General features: G+C 42.4%; 1 protein-coding gene across 5 annotated transcripts in view; it reads right to left on the bottom strand.

The window, feature by feature from the left end:
* The window catches only part of TM9SF4 (transmembrane 9 superfamily member 4), a 55090-nt gene that overhangs the window by 26320 nt on the left and 5932 nt on the right, over positions 1–22838 (bottom strand). For all 5 annotated transcript variants that reach the window (XR_014073792.1, XM_081559575.1, XM_081559577.1 and 2 more), the window contains exons 2-3: positions 8595–8708; positions 3746–3845 (exon numbers count right to left, since the gene is read on the bottom strand). Coding sequence is in view for 1 of the 5 variants with exons in the window: in XM_081559575.1 (XP_081415701.1) it covers positions 3746–3845; positions 8595–8708 (214 nt within the window). In the remaining 4 variants the exon portion in view is untranslated. The remainder of the gene's footprint in view (positions 1–3745; positions 3846–8594; positions 8709–22838) is intronic.

Raw genomic sequence — 22838 nt, 5'->3', positions numbered from 1 at the left:
GATTCAGGAGCTACTAAGGAGGTGAAATCTAGGGGGCTTGGTGCTGATTGATACAAAGGATGAGTGAGGATGGGTGCATATCAGAAGGACTCTGAGGTTTCTACAACCAAGTTCTAGTTCAAGCCCCTGGGCTCCTTCCTCTACCGCATGCCCTACCACCCACCTGTCTTCAGTGAGGTCAATGAAGGACTCACTTAAGGAAAGGAAGAATATACAGAGAGAGGAACAGGGCTACAGATCAAGTATCACTTCTTGATATTTAGAAATTAGATTTAAACCAAGAAGGAGGACACAGTGGTCCAGAACAGCTCATTTCTAATAGTGAAGTACTCCTTTTAATTTTTAAAGCTGGGAGCAGTCAGCTAGCCACACTAAACGAACAGCAGGCTGAGTAGACACTCGAAGAGAGAATGACACTGTCCTCTAGTACATCTGCTGCAGACGTCCCCTCACAGACTCCCCCATCCCCAGCCATATGAATCTTCATCAGTGCAGCATTCTGAGAATCAGGAGCACAGCCCTCAGACAGCCCAAATGAAGCTTTCTGGAAAAGGCAGTCTGGACAACAGAAAAGTGAAAGTCAAAGCGTTAACTTGCTCAGTCTTGTCCAACTCTTTGCAACGCCATGGACTGTAGCCCACCAGGCTCCTCTGTCCATGGAATTCTCCAAGCAATACTGGAGTGGGTTGTCATGCCCTCCTCCAGGGGATCTTCCCAACCCATGGATAGAACCCAGGTCTCCTACATTGCAGGCAGATTCTTTACCAGGTGAGCTGTCAACAGAAAGAACTGCTTTAGAGTTAAAAAACTTGGGTTAAGGGACCTTCCTGTTGGTCCAGTGGCTAAGACTCTGTGCTCCCCACGCAGGGGGCCCGGGTTCTATCCCTGCTCAGGGAACTAGATCCCAGATGCTGCAATTCAAGATCCTGCACGCCGCAAGTAAGACCTGGCACAGCCAAATAAGTAAGTAAAAATAAATATTAAAAAAAGAAACAAAACAAACCTGGGTTAAAATCTCCACCCACTGACCATAAGCAACTTTTTTAAACCTCTGAAGCTGCTGTGCCCTCTATTCTGGCATGGAGGCCAGCGTACCTGGCTGTGCAGTCACAGTTGGCAACCAAGTGAGACAGTGCACAGACTGTGCTGCTTGAGGCTATGGACCCTGCAGCCACAGTTCTTGGGCTCTGCCACCAACTCGGTGAGTAACCTGAGGCAAGTGACTTTACCTCCTGTGGCTCACTTCCCTTGTCCATGACAAGCGGATTTTAAGAGTAGCTACCTCAGAGGGTTGTTGTGAAAATTAACTAAGTTAAAGCACAGATGGGCTCAGAACAATGCCTGGCTCACTGTGAGAGCCATGTAAGGATTAACAGTGATGATAATGATGACGAAGAAAACAAGGCTTGCAACCCAACAGGCATTCGATCAAGGCTGTTTCTGCTTCACTCAGAGAGGACATTTAACTTTAACTGGATGACGATGTGTCAGAGGCTGGGTCAGAAGTGGCAGAGAAAGACAGAGAAATGTAGGGCATGATCGCATTGCTCAAAGAGCCCCTAGGCCACAGAGGGAGGCACTACACAAAGATGGAATGAGATATAGTGTGGCAGGATAACTTCTGTACACTGTAGTTTCCATTTCTGTGAGGAAGGAACACTTCCTAGCTTCACAGAGGTTAAGGTCACCTAGTATCACACTGAGATGTGCCCAACTGTTGAGTTTTGGGTTATTGACAAATCCACACCAGCTCACGGGAAGGGAGGAGCTGCTGTGAGGGGTCTGGAGGACAAAGCAGGTCAGGATTCCTGGTAGCAGCAAGGTGCTGGGAACATGGTGTGGTGTGGAGAGAAGAAAAAGGGTAAGCGGGACTTGCCTGATGGTCCAGTGGTTAAGAATCTGCCTGCCAATGCAGGGAACGTGGGTTTGATCTCTGGTCTGGGAAGATTCCATGTGCTGCAGTGCAACTAAGCCAATGCACAACTACTGAGCCCAACTGTAGCGTCCATGCTGCTGCTGCTGCTGCTGCGTCGCTTCAGTCGTGTCTGACTCCGTGCGACCCCATAGACGGCAGCCCACCAGGCTCCGCCGTCCCTGGGATTCTCCAGGCAAGAATACTGGAGTGGGTTGCCATTTCCTTCTCCAATGCATGAAAGGGAAAAGTGAAAGTGAAGTCGCTCAGTCGTGTCTGACTCTTAGCGACCCCATGGACTGTAGCCTACCAGGCTCCTCCATCCATGGGATTTTCCAGGCAAGAGTACTGGAGTGGGGTGCCATTGCCTTCTCCGGTAGCGTCCATGAGCCACATGCAACTACTGAGCCCATGTGCCACAACTGCTGAAGCCCGAGTGCTGCAACTAGAGAGTAGTCCCCACTTGCCGCAACTAGAGAAAGCTTGCATACAGCAACAAAGACCCAGCACAGCCAAAAGTAAATAACAATAAAATTATTTTAAAAAACAGGAAAAGAAAAGAAGGGTATGCAGCAGGTAAGCAGGAACAGCCTGGGCCCTGAGATCAACCTCCGTTCAACAGCATCAGGGGAGACTTGGGGACTGGCGGTGTTGCCTGCTTTAGGTCAAGGTCTGCCCCAGCTGGCCTGGGATGCCCAATACCCAACAGTAGGTACAGCTGCTGGCTAGAGGTTCTGGAAACATCAGAACCATGTGCAGCCCTGACAGAGAAGGCGGCCTTTTTAGGAGCTTGCTCAATAACCAGTTCTCTCCTTCCCCCTCCCTAAGCTGTAAGAGAAGAGGATAATCTCTTCATTTCCTTGAAATCGGGGAGTGGAGGGACATCCTTCCAATTTTTTATCTCCAGGACTTAAAGTGAGACAGGCACAGAGTAAGTACTAATAATCATGTCCTCAACAGAGTCCTCCAAACATCTTTTCCTTTAAGCCTGAAATTCTACCAAATGAAGAATTATTTGAATTAAAGTAAAATGGCTGCTATTTATGAACACATATGCCAGACACTGTGCTGGCTGCTTCACACATTATTTGAGGCAAGGCCTAAACAGCTTAGCAAGAACTATAGTGATGTCTGCTTCCATCAGGGCCAGAGATAATCACTCACTCTTAATTAAAAGGAGAGCAGGTTACAGAAGCCATGAGAGACAGAAGGGGATATCTGGAAATCAAGAAGAACCAGTCTGAACAGTAGCCAAGGGCTCCAACTCTGAAGCCTGACTACACAGATTCCAAGTCCAGCTTAGCTATTAATTTACAGTATGCTGCTGCTGCTGCTGCTAAGTCGCGTCAGTCGTGTCCGACTCTGTGCGACCCCATAGACGGCAGCCCACCAGGCTCCTCTGTCCCTGGGATTCTCTAGGCAAGAATACTGGAGTGGGTTGCCATTTCCTTCTCCAGTGCATGAAAGTGAAAAGTGAAAGTGAAGTCGCTCAGTCGTGTCCGACTCTTTGCGACCTCATGGGCTGCAGCCTACCAGGCTCCTCCATCCATGGGGTTTCCCAGGCAAGAGTACTGGAGTGGGGTGCCACTGCCTTCTCCGAATTTACAGTATAACCAATGACAAGTTACTTAATCTGTAAAAATGGTAATATATATCACAACTACCTCCTTCAGGATGTTATGAGGATTAAATGAGCTAATATATAAACAAACTATGTAGAATGGCGTCCAGCACACAGTATGTGCTATCTAAGGGTTAATTGCTATTATCATTATGAAAAGATCTGAGTTCCTCTTTGGGACAGAGTAACAGTAGTGCCAGAGAAGAACTTACCCAGATTCTCTGCCTTGTAGGTTATTTTGCTGGGCTGGCAGAAGGGCAGCGAGTAGTATTCGTAAGGTAGCTGGGTTCGAGAGCTGGTGAGCTTCACAGCCTGGTGGGACAAGAGAGGCCATTATTCCTCAACCCAGAAATCAAGGGGACTTTCAATAATCCTCCCTGGTACCCACTCATTTTCAGTATACTCGGTATTATTATCTAAAAAGCAAACTAACTGCAGCAGATACAACTCTGGTACACTATAAATATACTCTACAATTCTGAATTATTTCACAGCTCACTAGTTTCAGACTGCATTATAGATTTTGTTTAAAATCACAACCAAATCCAACATATACTCAGAGTCCTTAACATGTTGATATTCTTTGACCCTATAATTTCACTTCTGGGTATCTTTCCTAAGGAAGTAACTCCAAATGAGGGAAAACACTTCAGGAACAAAAAGCTCACTTCTCATTCCTAATCACAGTGGTCTCCTGCCTTCAGCTTGGAACCCTGCTCCTCTCTGCTTGATTCTCTGACTCCTTCTCACATTTGCGTGCTCAGTCGCTTCAGTCATGTTCGACTCTTAGCGACCATATGGACTGTAGCCCGCCAGGCTCCTCTGTCCATGGAATTCTGCAGACAAGAATATTGGAGTGGGTTGCCATTCCCTTCTCCAGGGGATTTTCCTGACCCAGCAATCGAACCCCTGTCTCCTGCATTTCAGGCAGATTCTTTACTGCTGAGCTACTGGGGTTTCAGCTTAAATTCTTCACCTTGGAGTCCTTTCCTAATCATCTTACCAAAGGAACTCCCCCATTTCCTCTACTTCAACACTCCTAGTTATCTTTGTAGCATGTCTGATAAAATATAATTATTTGATTTTTTTTTCCCAAAGAAATCAGCCTCCCCTGCTGGAATTTAAGATTTAAGGTTTATGAGGGCAAGTACCATATGTATCTTGCTCACTTATGTAACCACTGTGCCTACAGATCTAGGCATATAGTAGGTGCTCACCAAATGTTTGCACAATGGAAAAAGAGAGGAAAAAAAGTGGAAAAACAGGTAAAAGCCCCATAATGGGAAATTGGTCAATAAATCATAAACTGTCATTCAATTAAATATTAAACCGTTTAAGATGAAGTTTAAGAAGACCATGAAGGAGAACATTTAGGAAGTGATGCAAGAATGTAACTCTGGAAACAGTGACAGCCACAGACTACTCCCCAAAACACGGATAAAACAGAACCAATCAAAATGTTGCAAAAAATAAATTTTAAATGCAACTAAAATTATCTTAAATATTTAGACACTAATGACCATTCCTCATACACCATCTGAAAATGTAAATAATTTTTAAAATCCAGGTCCAATCCTTACCTTAAAACTCTTGTTTTGGAATTAGGAATTCTTCTAATTTTAACAGAGCAATGTGGTATAATATACCATGGTTTTATAACACCTCCCAGCTGGGTCTGGAGTAGTACCCCATATTCAATGACTGTTTGTACAAAGAAATATAAAAATAATGATACCAAGTGGGACAAATAAAGTCAACAAAAAATTCAGGTCAGGTCTTGCCTACAATGAATTTAGCAAAACTCTGGTTTCAGAGCTTTTTTAGATGTTGGATTGAGAATTGGGGGCCTCTATTAAGCATTTCACAAACTGCCTGAGGCAAAATAATCAAAAAGTTATTATCTGTTATAACTGCCTATTATTTTGTGTCTCGTAATAGTCTCTCCTCCTGGACAATCAAAAAAGAATCCACATTACAAAGAGACTGAGTCTCACCTTTATGTCCCCTCCCACCCTCTCTCTTCCCACCCAACATGTATGTTCTCACATACCCAGCTTGGCAGGACTGAAGCCAGAACCACCCAGCCTTCCCCACACCACAAGCTTTGCTCTGGAGGGGGCTTCTGGCTGAGGCACTGGGAGGAAGGGTCCTGCAGTAGTGAAGACCTGGGCTCTGAAACTAACCCTATGTCTCTCTCACAATGTGTCCTTGGGCAAAATGGTTCATTTCCTTGGGCCTCAGTTTTCATAACTGTAAAATGTTCAGTAAATCTCTAAAATATACAGTATCTGCCTCAGAGGGCTCTTGACAGGGGCATCTTGAGGTAAGCCATGCATAATGCCTGGCATGTAAATAATCCTCAGTAAGTGTTACTTTGATTATTGCCCCCCCAAATTACAAACTGACTTCCAAGAAAGAGGGATGCTCACAGCAATGCAACACATGGAATGGTGCCTTTGCTTGTTACACTGTTGCTGCTGCTAAGTCACTTTAGTTGTGTCCGACTCTGTGCGACCCCATAGACGGAAGCCCAGCAGGCTCCCCCGTCCCTGGGATTCTCCAGGCAGGAACACTGGAGTGGGTTGCCATTTCCTTCTCCAATGCATGAGAGTGAAAAGTGAAAGTGAAGTCGCTCAGTCGTGTCCGACTCTGTGCGACCCCATAGACTGCAGCCTACCAGGCTCCTCCGTCCATGGGATTTTCCAGGCAAGAGTACTGGAGTGGGTTGCCATTGTCACTACATACTTCTAAATGTACTTTCTAACAGTAATTCATCATATGTATTTATCCACCCTGCCAGGCTATGTACTAGGAGCTGGTGACACAGCAGTAACCAAGAAAGATAAAATTCCAGCCCTTATAGAACTTGATTCCTGGTAGTTTTCGGTTTTCCACAAATGTATCATATTTTTAACCTCTAAACCAGTTAACTCCCCCTAGATAATGCAAAGTTGCTTGAATCTAATGCCCCAAGTAAGCATGACATGTAACAATTCATAATTTTGCAAATACCCAAAATGTGGTGGCAAACAAAGGCATATTAGTACATGACAGCACGTCACAGCCCTTCAGGATCCTCTGGTCTTCTGCTCCCCCTTTTGAACACCGTGATGCTTCAACAGGATAAAAACTGTATTTTCACACAATCCCACTGCTTTGATTTTGCACAGATCAGTAGAGATGTGGTTTCCCAAGAACACAATAATGAAGTAAGAAACATACATTTTAGGAGCAGAATTTATTTTCATAACTTTGTAAGTTTTGCTAGCCCTTTTTACAGAATTGCTAAGGATTTGAAGGACTACTAAAAATTTCAACTATTTTGCCTATGGGGGACCGATATAGTCAAGAAGCTGGGGGTTTATGGAAGTCTGAGAATGCCAAGTACACTACACTGTAAACACTGCACACAGAAAAAGACTAAGAAAAATATCCCGAAGTATTAGGAACAGTTGTATTTGGGTGATGGCAGAGGGGAGTCCCTTTAGCCAGGAGCTCTGGTACAAGGTCACAGCCCTCCCCTGGTGGCTGGTCCTCTCGCCTCAATGTGAGACAACTTTGCAGGGCCAGCCACTGCATTGCCAGAGTTTTCCAAGGGACTCTGCTGTATCACAGTTCAAGGTCTCCCTCTGCTCAGTCCTGCTTCCCTCATTCTTTCCCAAGTGCCGACCCTGAGCGCCTAGTCAATAAATCTCATGTAGCAAATCTCCACCTTAAGAGTTTGATTCTGGAGAAAATTAAATACGAAAAGGTCCACCATCAACCCCTAGCCCTATATGGGGCTTTGAGAATGTCACTGTGTCAGTCTGTTGTTATAGGAGACATTAACCAAGGTGTCAGCCTGTCCACTGCCCCTGATCAATCATACTTTAAAATGACTCTCCCATAATCCCTGTCACAAGTGACTGACACAGAAGTGGACACCTAGGCTGAAGTGAGGTGGCCTGGACTCTGATTTAGGGCAATGCTTTCCAAACCCTAATCATTCATGTACTGACTTGCCCTATTTACCTAACATTTATTCTACTATTTGCTTGGGTATGATTCATTTTTAGATAAATACACTCATTTAAGAAACAAATATTTCATCGCTATTAAAAATGGAAAAGCAACGATAGTCATGAAATCATGAGCTGAAGTAATGGCTATATTTTCTAGTATAATTAAAAGAAAACAGTTATTAAAACATATTTGTCAGCAACTTAAAATCATCTCATATACCACCACTCAGATATGCAGTGCAGAGTTAAGAAATACTAAACCACAGAATCCTGGCAGAAGCTAAAACTGAAAAAACAGAATCCATAATAGGCCACGTACGCACAGATGATATGAATTATGCAGAGAAAGCTGGTGACAGAGAGGAGGATGTGCGTGCATGTGTGCTCAGTTGCACCCGACTTCTTGCGACCATACGGACTGTAGCTCGCCAGGCTCCTCTGTCCATGGGGTTTCCCAGGCAAGAACGCTAGAGTGGGTTGCCATTTCCTTCTCCAGGGGATCTTCCTGACCCAAGGACCAAACTCAGGTCTCCTGCTTAGCAGGCAGATTCTTTACCACTGCACCACCTGGGAAGCCCAAGAGGAGGACAGAACAGCCCAAAAAGAGAGGCAGAAACATCACCAGGGAGGAGGCAGGTAGAGAGACAGAGACACAGAAAGAGAGACAGACACAGAAGGGAGTGCAAGAGAAAGCCATGGAGACACCTGTGAAAGTGAAAGTAGAGAAACAAAGACACAGAAAGAACCAGAAATAGAGGCAGAGTCAGAAACAAAGAGAAAGAGAGAGAGGAACACAGAGAGAGAACGCACTCATACAGGCAGACATGCCGAGAGACCCAGAGGGAGATGGAGAGCAGGAGATCCTGGAACTGTGGGGCCCTGGGGGAAGGAGGGGGCGAACTACTTCCAGCTCCGAGCAGAGAACCCTCTTGCTCTCAGGCTGACCAGCACTGGTCTGTGATCTCTGCAACCACAGGAGGGACATGACCACTCATTGTGCTCCTGCAGCCAGGTCCTCTGGCCCAGCACAGAGGCTCCCACAGACTCGGAACGCACTTACCTTGATCTCGACAGGGTCGTTCTGGTGGAAGTTGATTGGTGCGACCCCAGGAACATAGAAGGCCCCTGTGTCACATGTGAGCGAGAGAAGCAGTAGGGACCACGGTAACCAATCCTGCTTGGAAGAAGAGAGGCAGCAGTCAGACCAGGGGAAAGAAGTGAACAACCCTTTGCGGCACCGTCATGCCTGCTGTAAGTGACCCCATCTTACCTCCACTCTGAGAAGCCTGAGCACCCCCGCCAAGAACTGCCATCCAAGTGCCCCCAAAAGTGATACAAGGCACTGATTCTGCACTTCCAGAAATAAGCCACAAACTGAGCACGGTAATTAACATCTGGGCAAACTAATACAGGAGCCAGGGCTCCCCACTTCTGTAGCAATGTTCCTTTCACTGCTTCATGAGTATCACTGTCCCACAGGCCAGTGGGAAACAAAGCTCACAATGTCCGTTAATTCTGCTTCTCTACACAGCAATGGGCTCCCGCTGTCAGAGAGCTCGTATTTACTGATGTATCCTTCTACAAGCCATCTCCAAAACTGTCCTGACCCCACCACCTCCCATATTCCACCTCAACTCCAGCTACATTGGCTTTCTTACTGTTTCTTGACAGCGAGCCCTTCTGCACCCTCCGGGCCATGACTTTCACTGTTCCCTCCTCCAGAATGTCCTTGCCACAGATGCCTGCCTGGCTCATGTCCCATCCCTTATTTCATTCAGGCCTCTCTCAAATCCTCAGAAAAGCCCCCACTGACTAGCTGTCTAAATGGCCTCCTCATCCAGTCTCCTCTAACATTAACATATTGCATAACCATGGGCAAGAGAGTTTTTTAAAAAATAACTAGATTTTAAAACATTTTGAAAAAGTAAAACATATACAGTAAATAATTCAAACAGTAAAAATGGGTACAACCATGAAAAACAATCTTCCTCCTTCTTCAGCTCCCCGTAGACAACTGCTAGCACCAGTTCCTTGAAAATCCCTCTGGAGATATTCTATGCACATACAAAGGGAAGCATTCAGAAGTATGGGCCTGCCTTGATACAACAACAACAACAACAAACAGACTTTTATTCTTTCTTTCTGTGACAGAAAGCCTACTGACTGTGGGCTACTTACCAGCATCCAATCTCCTCTCCATCAAGTGGAGGACTTCCTTCACTTGAACAGTCATCAGGAGATTCCGGCTCTCTCTTTGCTAGGCCTCACGGGACAGTCCTTAGACTGTGTGTGCATTTGTGTGAGAGAAATAAATCCTGTCCTTTCTTTGCCTCTAATTCCTCTCTGAACCTGAATTCCAGTTAATAAAATGCAAGAAAGACAAATCCTGTACTACTGGCATATAAACTGTCATCCAAAAGTCACTTAAAAATAATAAGCTAACTCTAAATTTTTGAAAAGGATACAGAAAACAGGTAATCCAGATACCATCAACAAACCACAAAACAATTTATCTTAGAGGAAGGATCAACAGGTGAACCATGGCAAAGGATGATTTCCATAATATGCCAGATTCTTAATATTTCTGCAACCAAAAGCAATTCAGAAATTTGGTTTAGAATTAATGATCATACCAAGATGATATTGTTAGTTTTAGCTATTACAATGTCACTGCTTTGATATTCTCATATGGCTGGAGGGATTATAAACTGAAACACTTTTGGGGGGGCAATCTGGCACTCTGTAACAAAAGCCCCCCAGAATTGCACACTGACCCTGCTCATACAGGAAACTCGAATGAACTTCTTGGACAGCCCAATACTTCTAGACATGTTAAGAAAAATACAACAAAATGCCAAAATGTACATAAAAGAATGTTCACCACAGGATTATTTAAAATAGTTCATAACTTACAACAGTAAAATATCCAATATTAGTGGAATGGGTCAAATTATGGGGTATCCACCTATCCTTTTATGTAGTCATTAAATAGGATGATGTATTTTTTCAGTAGGAATATTTGAGCTTTAGATTTAAGTAGAAAAATTAGGGAATAGAACCCTGCTCAGCAAGATCTGCTCCTCTTTTTAAAGTTATGTTTGAGAAAATAAGGCAATGTTTTCCTTTTTTGTATATCTGTAATTGGGCTTCGCTGGTGGCTCAGATGGTAAAGAGTCTGCCTGCAATGAGGGAGACCTAGGTTTGATACCTGGGTTGGGAAGATGCCCTGGAAGAGGGCATGGCAACCCATCCCAGTATTCTTGACAGGAGAATCCCCATGGACAGAGGAGCCTGGCAGGCTACAGTCCATGGGGTAGCAAAGAGTTGGATGTGACTGAGCAACTAGCACAACATATCTGTATTTTCCAGTTTTTCTTAGGGGATTATACAAATTTATACCACTTAAGAAAAATAATGAAATAAATTAGGCAAAAGAAAACATCACTGTTCTGAACACCCAGATTAGAGCCAATTCTAGCTTGGTATGGAAGGAACTCCACCTGCTGGCTCCAGCAACTCCCACTGTTTCTTTCTAAGCCTTCAGGAAGACCCTGAGGCTGTCCCTGTCCTCGGTGAGCAGACTTGCCCAAGTGAGGCTGCCTTCAAGGGCTTTGCTCAGGTTGTTTCTGACACTTGCTCTCACCTTATTCAAGTCCTACCTACACTCAGAGGTCCTGTGTAGGTAATGTTTTTTCCTTCAAGAACTCCTCAGATCTCCACAGGAGGAATTATTCTCTCCTTTCCTTATTTTTTAAGGCTCTTTGTGAATATCTCTATGACAACACTAAAGGCAAGAAATTGGAAACTACCCAATTCCCAAACGAACTTTCACATCTATATATGTTCAAAGATGGCTACTTAAGTTACTTGACAAATATTTAAATCTGTACTTGTTTAACACACTACTATCAGCACTTTCCGAAGAAGGCAATAATGGCACCCCACTCCAGTACTCTTGCCTGGAAAATCCCATGGATGGAGGAGCCTGGTAGGCTGCAGTCCTTGGGGTTGTGAAGAGTCGGACACGACTGAGTGGCTTCACTTTCACTTTTCACTTTCATGCATTGGAGAAGGAAATGGCAACCCACTCCAGCGTTCTTGCCTGGAGAATCCCAGGGACGGCGGAGCCTGGTGGGCTGCCGTCTATGGGGCCGCGCAGAGTCAGACACGACTGATGCGACTTAGCAGCAGCAGCATTAGCACTTTTCATGGTGTATTATGGTTTAAGTATCTGCTATCTCTCCACCTACACGAATCACTTGTCTGGCTTTCAATACTCAATAAACCCTTATCAAACAAGCTAATAATAAGCATCAAGCAACCTCTGATCTATAAAAACATAAAATCATTCATTCACATAGACGTTGAATACTATGCTTCTTAATCTTAGCTATATCCCCTTGATAACTGATTTTTTTTCAAATCCTCAAATTTAAGGAGTTTGTGGTGCCTCCCACCCGTCCAAGGACCTACTTTGAGACTCTCTGAGACATCTATTATGTCTATACCCTATCTGTACATCCAAGATAGTGGTTCTCAACCATGATGCACATTAGACTAACCTGGAGAGTAAATGGATTAAATTCTGAATCAAAAGGCACAGAGCGGCTGAATGGAGTAAAAAACAAACCAGCTTTACACCTCAAGGAACCAGGAAAAGAACAAACTAAGCCCATGTTAGAAGAAGTAAGGAAATAAGGTTAGAGTAGAAATAAATTAAAAAGAGAATGTTTAAAAATAGGGCAAAAATAACAGAGCTGTGTTGGTTTTTTGAGAAGATAATACTGACAAACCCTTAGCAACACTAAGGAGAAAAAAACTCAAAATCAGAAATGGAAGAGGAGACATTACAACAGAAGCCTAAGAAATAACAAGGATAAGGTTCTATGGTGAATGCTTATAGGTCAACAAATTGAATAAAAAGGAGACTGAATCAGTAATCAAAAATCTCCCAGCAAAGAAAAGTACAGAACTAGATGGCTTTAAAGGTAAATTCTAACAAACATTGAAAGAAGAGTTAATACTAATCCTTAAACTCTTCCAAAAATACAAGAGGGAACACTTGCAAACTCATAAGGTGAGTAGCACCCTCATACCAAAAGCAGACAAAGACACCACAAGAAAACTAACTATAGGCTATAGGCTAGTATCCTGGATGAACACAGATGTAAAAATCCTCAACCACATACCAGCAAATTGGATCTAATACCTCACTAAAAGTAGCATACACTAAGATCAAATGGGATTTACGCCCACCATATAAGCATGGTTCAACAGAAGTCAATCAATGTGATAAACTACATTAACAAAATGAGAGAAAAAAAACAAACTTTTCAACAGACTCAGAAAAAGTATTTAACAAATTTCAACATCCATTCATGATTTAAATTCTCAAAGTGAAAAAAAAAGGTATAACCAACTCTTTGCAACCACATGGAACATAGCTCACCAGGCTGCTCTATCCATACAATTCTCCAGGCAAGAATACTGGAATGGGTTGCCATGCCCTCCTCCAGGGGATCTTCCCAACCCAAGGATCGAACCCAGGTCTCCCACAGTGCAAGCGGATTCTTTACTGTCTGAACCACCAAGGAAGCCCATAAAAGGAATTTACCTCAATACAATAAATGCCACATATGAAAAGCCCACAGTTAACATCATTATTTCTTGCTAATCAAAAACATATATCTTCTACCTCCTACAGTGCTGGTGGTGGTGGGAATGAAAATCGGTACACTCACTATGGGAAACAGTATGAAGGTTCCTCAAAAAACTAAAAATAGTTTCCTTATGATCCAGCAATCCCACTCCTAGATATATATCCAGAAAAAAGCTATAATTCAAAAAGATCCATTCACCCCTATACTGATAGCAGCACTATTTACAATGGTCAAGACATGGAAACAACATAAGCATCTATTGACAGATGAATGGATAAAGAAGATGTGGTATATGTAAATGTACGTACACACACACACACACACACACACACACAGACAATGGAATATTACTCAGCCATAAAAAAGAACGAAATAATACCATTTGCAGCAACATGGATGGGCCTAGAGATTATCACACTAAGTGAAGTAAGTCAGAAAGAGAAAGACAAATACCGTATGATATCACTTACAAGTGGAATCTAAAATATGACACAAGTGAACATATCTACAAAACAGAAACAGACTCACAGATATAGAGAACAGACTTGTAGTTGCCAATGGGGAGGAGGGAAGAAAGGATTGGGAGTGTCCCACTGTACCACACAGAAACTATATTCAATAACCTGTGATAAACCATAATGAAAAAGAATATATATGTATAACTGAATCACCCTGCTGTATAGCAGACATTAACACAACACTGTAAATCAACTATACTTCAACAAAATTTAAATATATATGTGTGTGTGTGTATGTGTGTGTGTGTTCTAAATTTCCCTTCCTAGGAAACTCAACACCAGATCTGCCTTACCTGCTGCTGCTGCTGCTAAGTCGCTTCAGTCGTGTCCGACTCTGTGCGACCCCATAGACGGCAGCCCACCAGGCTCCACCGTCCCTGGGATTCTCCAGGCAAGAACACTGGAGTGGGTTGCCATTTCCTTCTCCAATGCATGAAAGTGAAAAGTGAAAGTGAAGTCGCTCAGTTGTGTCCGACTCTTCACAACCCCATGGACTACAGCCTACCAGGCTCCTCCATCCATGGGATTTTCCAGGCAAGAGTACTGGAGTGGGTTGCCATTGCCTTCTCTGTGCCTTATCTGATAGCTGTCAATTGAGGCCAGGGCAGACGATTACAATCTCTTATGGCTATTAAGCCAATTAAATCTAAGAAGTTACTCCAGTTCTGTAATAGACTCCTCTAATCTCAGCAGAGAGACACTGCCCATAGGAACTGAAGGGCTCCATGAGACCTCAGGTGGCAGAAGAATGAAAAGCAAATCCTGAAAGACTTCATATACTTTTATTCCAAAGTCTCAAACCAATGGAGCAAGTACACACAAAAAAACCAAACAAACAAAAAGATGGAAAATACTCACCTTGGTGGAAAACAACATTAAAAAGTAACAAGAAGTCACAGAGTCACTAAGCATCTAAAAGTAAGTACAAGGCACTGTGGTACAGCCTCTTCCATGTGCCAAGTCCCCACTTTGTGCTAAGCACTTTACAAACACTGACTCACACCATTCTCACAACTACAACTACCTGGGGATTTCTATCACCATTTCCCAGATGACTGCCAGTTAACCCGAGACCCAGAGATTACATAACTTGCTCAAGATCTGAATGTAGAGAAACAGCATACTCTTTTCAGGAAGGTGAGCTGCATTATAAGATGATGCACATGTAATGATGATAGTGATAACAATGTCAGCTAACATTTGCTGGACACTGACCATGTGCCAGGCACAGTTCTAGGTTCTTTTCATGCAACAACACAATTAATGTTCACAACAACCATATGAGGCAGAGACTCTTACTGTTCTCATTTCAGAGATGAAAGCAGTCTCTCTTCGAGGTCCATGCTCTAACCAGAACAGAAATCAGTTCACTACACTGAGCACCTACTATATGTCAGGCACTGTGCCAGCCTCACAGAATGCACCCCCACGAGCCAGTTGGGGGACAGATAAATCATCAGCCAACTGCAATGCTAGTTCCCAGTTGCTATGGAGGGCCTAGTCTCTTATCCTAGCAGCTAAGAGGCTAAGGAGTACACAAGAGCAGCAACAAGCCCACCCAGTCTTGGAGGGGTGGGTGTCAATCCAAGAATTCAAGTCTACTCCAAGGGAAAGGAGAGGGAAGGGGAAACTGCTCCATAAAGAGTGAAACACAGGCACAAAGGCCTGGAGGCAACCATAAGGAATTTTTGGCAGGTGAGGTGTAGGTTGGTGCTACTGAACTTTAACGTGCATATAGATCACCTGGAGGTCTTGTTAAAATGCAGAGTCTGATTCAGCAGGCCTAGAGGTAGGGGTGGAGATTCTGTATTTCTTACAAGCTCATAGGTGATGACAGCACTTCTAGTTCATGGATCATCCTGTAAGCAGCAAGCATGAATAGGTCTGTGCAGACAGGGGGCTGCAAGGTACATAAGGGATACATCACACAAAAGCCACACTGAGGAGTTTGGGGTTTGTCCTCCGTGCACTGGGGAGACCCTGAAGAACTTTAAGGAGGAAAGGAATATCTGCATTTGTAAAGATTACTCTGGTAAGCGAGTACGTGTATGTGTTTGGGGGGAGGGTGTTGTGTGTGCAGCACATTTCTGCTCCAGAGACATTGTAATACCCAGCCCTAGATATGACAACTAACAAGAATAAGTGAAGTCACCTATAAATTCTTGGTCAGATGTGAATAGAAGCAGCAGCCAGGTGGGGGAGCAGAATGGTAGGCAGTGGTTCAGAAACTTGAGCGGGCAAGGAAATCACCAGCAGGGATTATTCAAGCTGATTCCTGGGTCTAACCTCCCAGAACGTCTTCTTTGGTAGTTCTGGAGCAGGGCCTGAGAATCTGCTCTTCTAATAAGTTCCCAGGAGATGCTGGAACTGCTGGTCTTGTCTTGGGATCACACGTTGAGAACCATGGGTGTAGTGGAAAAAGCACAGGCTCTGGGGGTCATACAGATATGAAAGCAAAGTCCTGACCCATCACTTCCGAGCTGTGTGTCTTTGGGCAAGTTTTTTAAACTCTGAGTCTCAGGTTTCTGATTTGTAATAAGAAACTAGGAAACTAATACTTAAACTCATGGCAGGGTGCTACAGTGATGATGGTAGTAAGGACTAAGTACAGCCCACATTAAGTGTGCTTGATAAGGCAGAGTGGCTTTGCTCCGGGTTGCACTGGAAGGCAGGACCAACGAGCACACTGCAAGGAGGAAGATGTATGCTCATTCTGAGGAAACTTCCAACAAGAGAGTTACCTAGCTAAGGAAAAGGCCATAATCAGAGCTAAACAAAGAGGTGACAAGGAAGGAGGAGGAAGGTGATATCCCTACCCTAGTGAGGAAAGTGAATCAGAACCCTTATGATCTCCCAGGAAACTCAAGTATTTCATGATTCCTTTGAAACTGTGGGACGTTCCATCAACCCAAGCTGCCTCAAGGTAGAACAAAACAAGGCAAAGTTCCACCGCGAGTTGGGTTCCTTAAATACATCTTTTGAAGAACTTGAAAGTCAAAGTGTAGTTGCTCAGTCATGTCCAATTCTTTGTGACTCTATGGACTGTAGCCTGCCAGGCTCCTCTGTCCATGGAATTCTCTAGGCAAGAATACCAGAGTGGGTTGTCCATTTCCTTCTCCAAGGGACTTCCCAACCCAGGGATCAAACCTGGGTCTCCAGCACTGTGGGCAGACTCTTTACCATCTGAGCCCCAAGGGAAGTCCCTACGGGGTCACATAATCAGGAGGCCAGAGAGGGGAAGTGACCTGGTCACACAGCAAGTTATCTGCAGAGTAAAGAAGGTCCAACTCTACCAAACCTGGCAGAGCGGGGTGATCAGAAGTTTGTCCCCACTGTGAGAGCCATGCTCAGAGATAATTTTAGGTCATGATTAGAGGTGTCCAAAGAAGAACTTGATGCCACAGATTAACTGCTTTTTGTCTCCCTTTACCCTCCTTCTCTAATTCTTTTCCTCTTCAATACTATGCCTTCCTTGTCCCTCCCCCAATTCAATGCTTTTCTACTAATAACCAAATCACTATAGTCAGTTTCACACTTATCTTTTACTTGAAGGCAGACTAATTCTACTAAATATTAAATACAGAGCTATCCAACCTGTTTGGCACTGAAGAAGACAGGAAAGAAATGTACAAATTGAAACAGGAGAAATATTAGAAGAAAATATTTAGTTCAGTTCAGTTCAGTCACTCAGTCATGTCTGACTCTTTGTAACCCCATGAGCTGCAGCATGCCAGGCCTCCCTGTCCATCACCAACTCCCCGAGCCCACCCAAATTCATGTCCATTGAGTTGGTGATGCCATCCAACCATCTCATCCTCTGTCATCCCCTTCTCCTCCTGCCCTCAATCTTTCCCAGCATCAGGGTCTTTTCCAATGAGTCAGCTCTTCGCATCAGGTGGCCAAAGTATTGGAGTTTCAGCTTCAACATCAGTCCTTCCAATGAACACCCAGGACTGATCTCCTTTAGGATGGACTGGTTGGATCTCCTTGCAGTCCAAGGGACTCTCAAGAGTCTTCTCCAACACCACAGTTCAAAAGCATCAATTCTTCGGCGCTCAGCTTTCTTCACCATCCAACTCTCACATCCATACATGACCACTGGAAAAACCATAGCCTTGACTAGATGGACCTTTGTTGGCAAAGTAATGTCTCTGCTTTTAAATATGCTGTCTAGGTTCCAAGGAGTAAGCGTCTTTTTATTTCATGGCTGCAATCACCATCTGCAGTGATTCTGGAGCCCAAAAAAATAAAGTCTGACACTGTTTCCACTGTTTCCCCATCTATTTCCCATGAAGTGATCGGACCAGATGCCATGATCTTAGTTTTCTGAATGTTGAGCTTTAAGCCAACTTTTTCACTCTCCTCTTTCACTTTCATCAAAGGCTCTTTAGTTCTTCTACACTTTCTGCCATAAAGGTGGTGTCATCTGCATATCTGAGGTTATTGATATTTCTCCCAGCAATCTTGATTCCAGTTTGTGTTTCTTCCAGCTCAGCGTTTCTCATGATATACTCTGCATGTAAATTAAATAAGCAGGGTGACAATATACAGCCTTGACGTACTCCTTTTCCTATTTGGAACCAGTCTGTTGTTCCATGTCCAGTCCTAACTGTTGCTTCCTGACCTGCATACAGGTTTCTCAAGAGACAGGTCAAATGGTCTGGTATTCCCATCTCTTTCAGAATTTTCCACAGTTTATTGTGATCCACACAGTCAAAGGCTTTGGCATAGTTAATAAAGCAGAAATAGATGTTTTTCTGGAACTCTCTTGCTTTTTTGATGATCCAGCGGATGTTGGCAATTTGATCTCTGGTTCCTCTGCCTTTTCTAAAACCAGCTTGAACATCTGGAAGTTCACGGTTCACGTATTGCTGAAGCCTGGCTTGGAGAAGCCAGAAAATATATATACTTTAACACAATCTTGATATGAAAAGTTTTCTAAGAAGAAAACAAAATCCAGAAGCTACTGAGAAAGAGAATATATAGAAAGGAAGAAAATGAAAAAAAATTCATTGTAAAAAAAGAAAACGACAATTTGAATAAAAATATTTCGCACACACCTGACAAAGCACTAATTTCTTCAATACACCAAGAACTCTTACAAACCAATAAAGGACAAATAACGCAAAAGAATAAGAATGGGCCATTAAAGAGAAAAAGGTTCAAATGGTCAGACACAAAAAGATGCTCAACATCATTCATAATCTAAAAACCACAAATGAAAATAATGACATCTTTTTTACCTATCAGAGTCAAAAAGTTAAAAAAAATCTGAATACACTAGATATAGGTAAATTTGGGAAGAGCAATTTAGCACAATATAAACTTAATTGGGAGGTAGAATTATTACTGAAAGACTGCCAACGTAAATTATTAAGTAGAAAATAAAGATGCACATCAATGTATACTATAATCTCATTTGTCTAAATAAACTTTTAAAAAGAATGTACCAAAGCCGAAGATATCACAAGAAAAGGAAACTACAGACCGATATTCCTCAGGAACACAAATGGAAACATCCTTAACAAAACACTAGCAAACTGAATCTAGCAATACAGAAAAAGGTTTACACACCACAGCCAAGTGCGTTCTAGCCCAGGAATGCAACGTTGGCTTAATATCTGAAAATCAAATAATGTAATACATCATATAAATAAAAAACAAAAACTACACAATCATCACAATTAATGCAGAAAATGCACTTGATGAAGTCCAACACATATTCATGATAAAAACTCTAAGCAAACTAGGAATAAAAAAGAACTTCCTCAATCAGATAAATGGTAGCTTTGAAAAAACCACAGCCAACATCATACTTGATGATGAAAGACTGAATGTTTCCTCCTAAGATGAGGAAGAAGGCAAGGATGTCCACTTTTGTCATTTCTAGTCAACATTGCTCTATAAATGCAAATGATACGCTCTAAGCTAAAAATAAAATCATCCAGATTAAAAAGAAAAAAGTCCTTTTATTTGCAGATCACATATCTTGTATCAAGAAATCCTAAGGAACCCACAAAACAACTACAACTAATAAACAAGTTGGACTAGGTCACAGACTACAATATCAATATATAAAAATTACTTGTATTTTTATACACTAGCAACAAACAACCCAAAAATAAAATTAAGAAAAGTTTCATCTACAGTAGCTTCAAAAAGAATAAAGTATTTAGGAATATGCTTTTAAAAAGGACCTGTATCCTGACAATTATAAAACATTGCTAAGAAAAATGAAAAAGATCTAAATAACTGGAGAGACATTCCATACTGAAATGCAAGACTCAGTACTGTTAGGATGGCAATTCTCCCCAAACTAACCTATAGATTCAGCGCAATCCCTATCAAAATCTCAGCAGGCTTTTTTATTGAAACTGACAAGCTGATCCTTCAATTTACCTGGAAACACAAAGGACCCAAAATATCCAAAATAACTTTAAAAAAGAACAAAACTAAAGGATTTATACTACCCAATTTCTAAGCAATTATAAAGCTACAGTAATTAAGACAGTGTGATAAGGATAAGCATAAAAGGCCAATGGAACAAAATTAAAAGTCTGGAGGTAAATCTTTGTATTTACAGTAAACTGAGTTTCAACAAAGTTGCCAAGGCAATTTAATAGGGAAAAGGCAGTCTTTTCAACAAATGGTGCTTGCACAACTTGGTAGCCATGTGCAAAAGGAACCTGACATAATGTACAACAATTAACAAAATGGACCACAGACCTACACAGAAAAGCTAGCAAAAAAACATTTTTATGTACATAAAACATCTACTTTTTAAAAAGCAGATTATTTTTTTAAAAGATGTTTTATGTACATAAAAATGTTCTGGAGAAATATTTTTCTTAAAAAAATCAAAGAGTACACCTGATGAGTGGACAGGGGATAGCTGAGTGACTTTCTTTTCATTTGTAACGTTTATGCTTTTTTTCATGTATATGGATAACCTATATTTAAAATACATACATTGACATTTGAGGAAGGGGAAGGTTGCCTCTGAAAGCATTTGGGCAAGTTCCCCTGAAGACAGGCAGAAAATGGGAGCTATAAGGTAAGAATGAGGGGTACTCTTTCTGCCCCCTTCTGATGCCTATGTCAAAAGCTTTCTCTGTCTCCTTTATACTTTAATAAAACTTTATTACACACACACACACACACACACACACACACACACACACACAGATAAGAATGATTCAGTGGAGATTCTGGAGCCAGGTGTGTGATCTGTACCAAATCAGATCAGTCATTCTTAATTTTGGGAAAGTGTTGCAAATCCCCCTGAGAATCTTTAAAAAGTTACAGAAGTTGTTCCCAGGAAAAAACACTCCAAAATGCAGAATATGCCGTATGAGTCCAACAAGATCAAAGGACCAGAAGTTCACAGGCCCTTGATTAAAGAACTCTGTACTGGATCCCATATTAACTTTTTGTGATCATTTGACTTAATTACCTCTGTAGCCCTTGACAGCCTGATAGAGGATGTTTGACACTTATTTCATTTCTGTAAGGAAATTAGGAAGAAGCAAAGTACCTGCTTCTTGGGAAATCCCTTTATATCTTCCTTTAATTTTTAATTGATCACCAGAAACTCTTGCATGAGACTGTCTGAAAAGTCAGTTAAGTATTTAGCAAACATCTGTTGCATGTTTAGACCCATGAACGGAGTGGGAGTCCTAGAAGAGGTGAACCAGTCCATTCAATTTATTTGCTTTACTTGGTTTCCAAATTACAAGACTGCAGAGGCAGGATGTCAAGGAACAAGGTGATGATAATCTAAAAGCCCTTGTGTTGTAATCTAACACTCCATCTCTGGCAAACAGGTGACTAGGAAAGTCATAAAGCTCAAGAGACCTAAGAATCAAGGTCTTGCCCTCCCTATCTATTTTATTCTTGGGGGTTGGGCACACAGAAAAACTTCTCCCAAACAACAGCCAAATGAAGAACTATTAGGACCCAAAAGTACCCTTCACCCCCCCACCCAACTTTGCACCAATCAGTTTGAAAGGTATGAACAATTAACATCTTACAAAGAAAATAGGAAGTTTCCCCTGAGAACTGAAAAATTTTCATTCACTCATACTCTCTGTGGCCAGAAGTTAACCTTTTGTTTTCTGGAGCCCTCTGCCTTGCTGTCTTCTTCCCCATAAACAGCATCTGAGTATCGAGTGTGGCCAATCTGAACAGCCTTCCAGGTTCCTATTCCATGCCTTTCCTGCTGCAAAAGCTGCACCTTCCCTTAAAAGTAAGTTAGATTCTTTTTTTTTCCTTTTCAAAGATAAAATCATCATTTCAAGATCATTCAGTAACTGCTCCCCAGATTTGCGTGGGGGGGAGGGAGGAGAAAGAAAAAGACTTTGGGGCACAGTTTGCCAACAGTTAACTGAAATCAATTACCTAATCAGTTAAAGCTCCCTAAGAATTCAACCATACTTGAAGGAAAGCTAATGACAGCCAAAGACCACTTACCAAGCAGCCTCCATGGAGCTAAAGACCTCAGGAAGAAAAACAAATCCAGAACCAAAATTAGCCACGAGAGACTGAAAATGTAGCCTTTATTTCAGATTCCACAGACATCAAGTAACTACTGGGCAGAGACACACAAAAAAGATTCAAAAGTGTTTTTTGGGGGTAGGGAACAACCAACAGCAGGCTGTGTGAAAGTCCAGGTGAAACTAATAACTACCCTCACCAAGCAGAAGACATCCAGACCCAGACTTTGAGGCCAGAAAGTGCAGAAATAAAACATTAAAAATGCACGGAACTTCCCTCACACCTTGGGTATTTATTAAATACTCTGTTAGCCCAAGCAACAGGCTTAGATAGTTCATCTCCTAAAGACTTCAAACCCTGGAGTAGGAAACCATTACAGAGTGTTCATCTCACGTTTCATTTAATCGTCACAACTCTTCGAGAGTCTCATCCTCATTTTAAAAATAAGAAAACTGATCCGGACAAAAAAGTTCTGAAGATGGATGGTGCTGATGGTTGCACAATAATGTGAATGTACTTAACGCCACTGTACACGCAATGCCACTGTACATGTAAAATAGTTAAAATGATACATTTTATGTCTATTTTACCACAGTAAAAAAAGATTTTGTTTTAAGCAACAGGTTTAAAGAA

This window comes from Giraffa tippelskirchi, chromosome 13, assembly GCF_054371585.1.
Source record: "Giraffa tippelskirchi isolate mGirTip1 chromosome 13, T2T-mGirTip1v1.2.pri, whole genome shotgun sequence".
NCBI classification, from domain to species: Eukaryota; Metazoa; Chordata; class Mammalia; order Artiodactyla; family Giraffidae; genus Giraffa; species Giraffa tippelskirchi.
The sequence above is the reverse complement of the archived record's forward strand: the minus strand, read 5'-3'. Positions and strand labels throughout refer to the sequence as shown.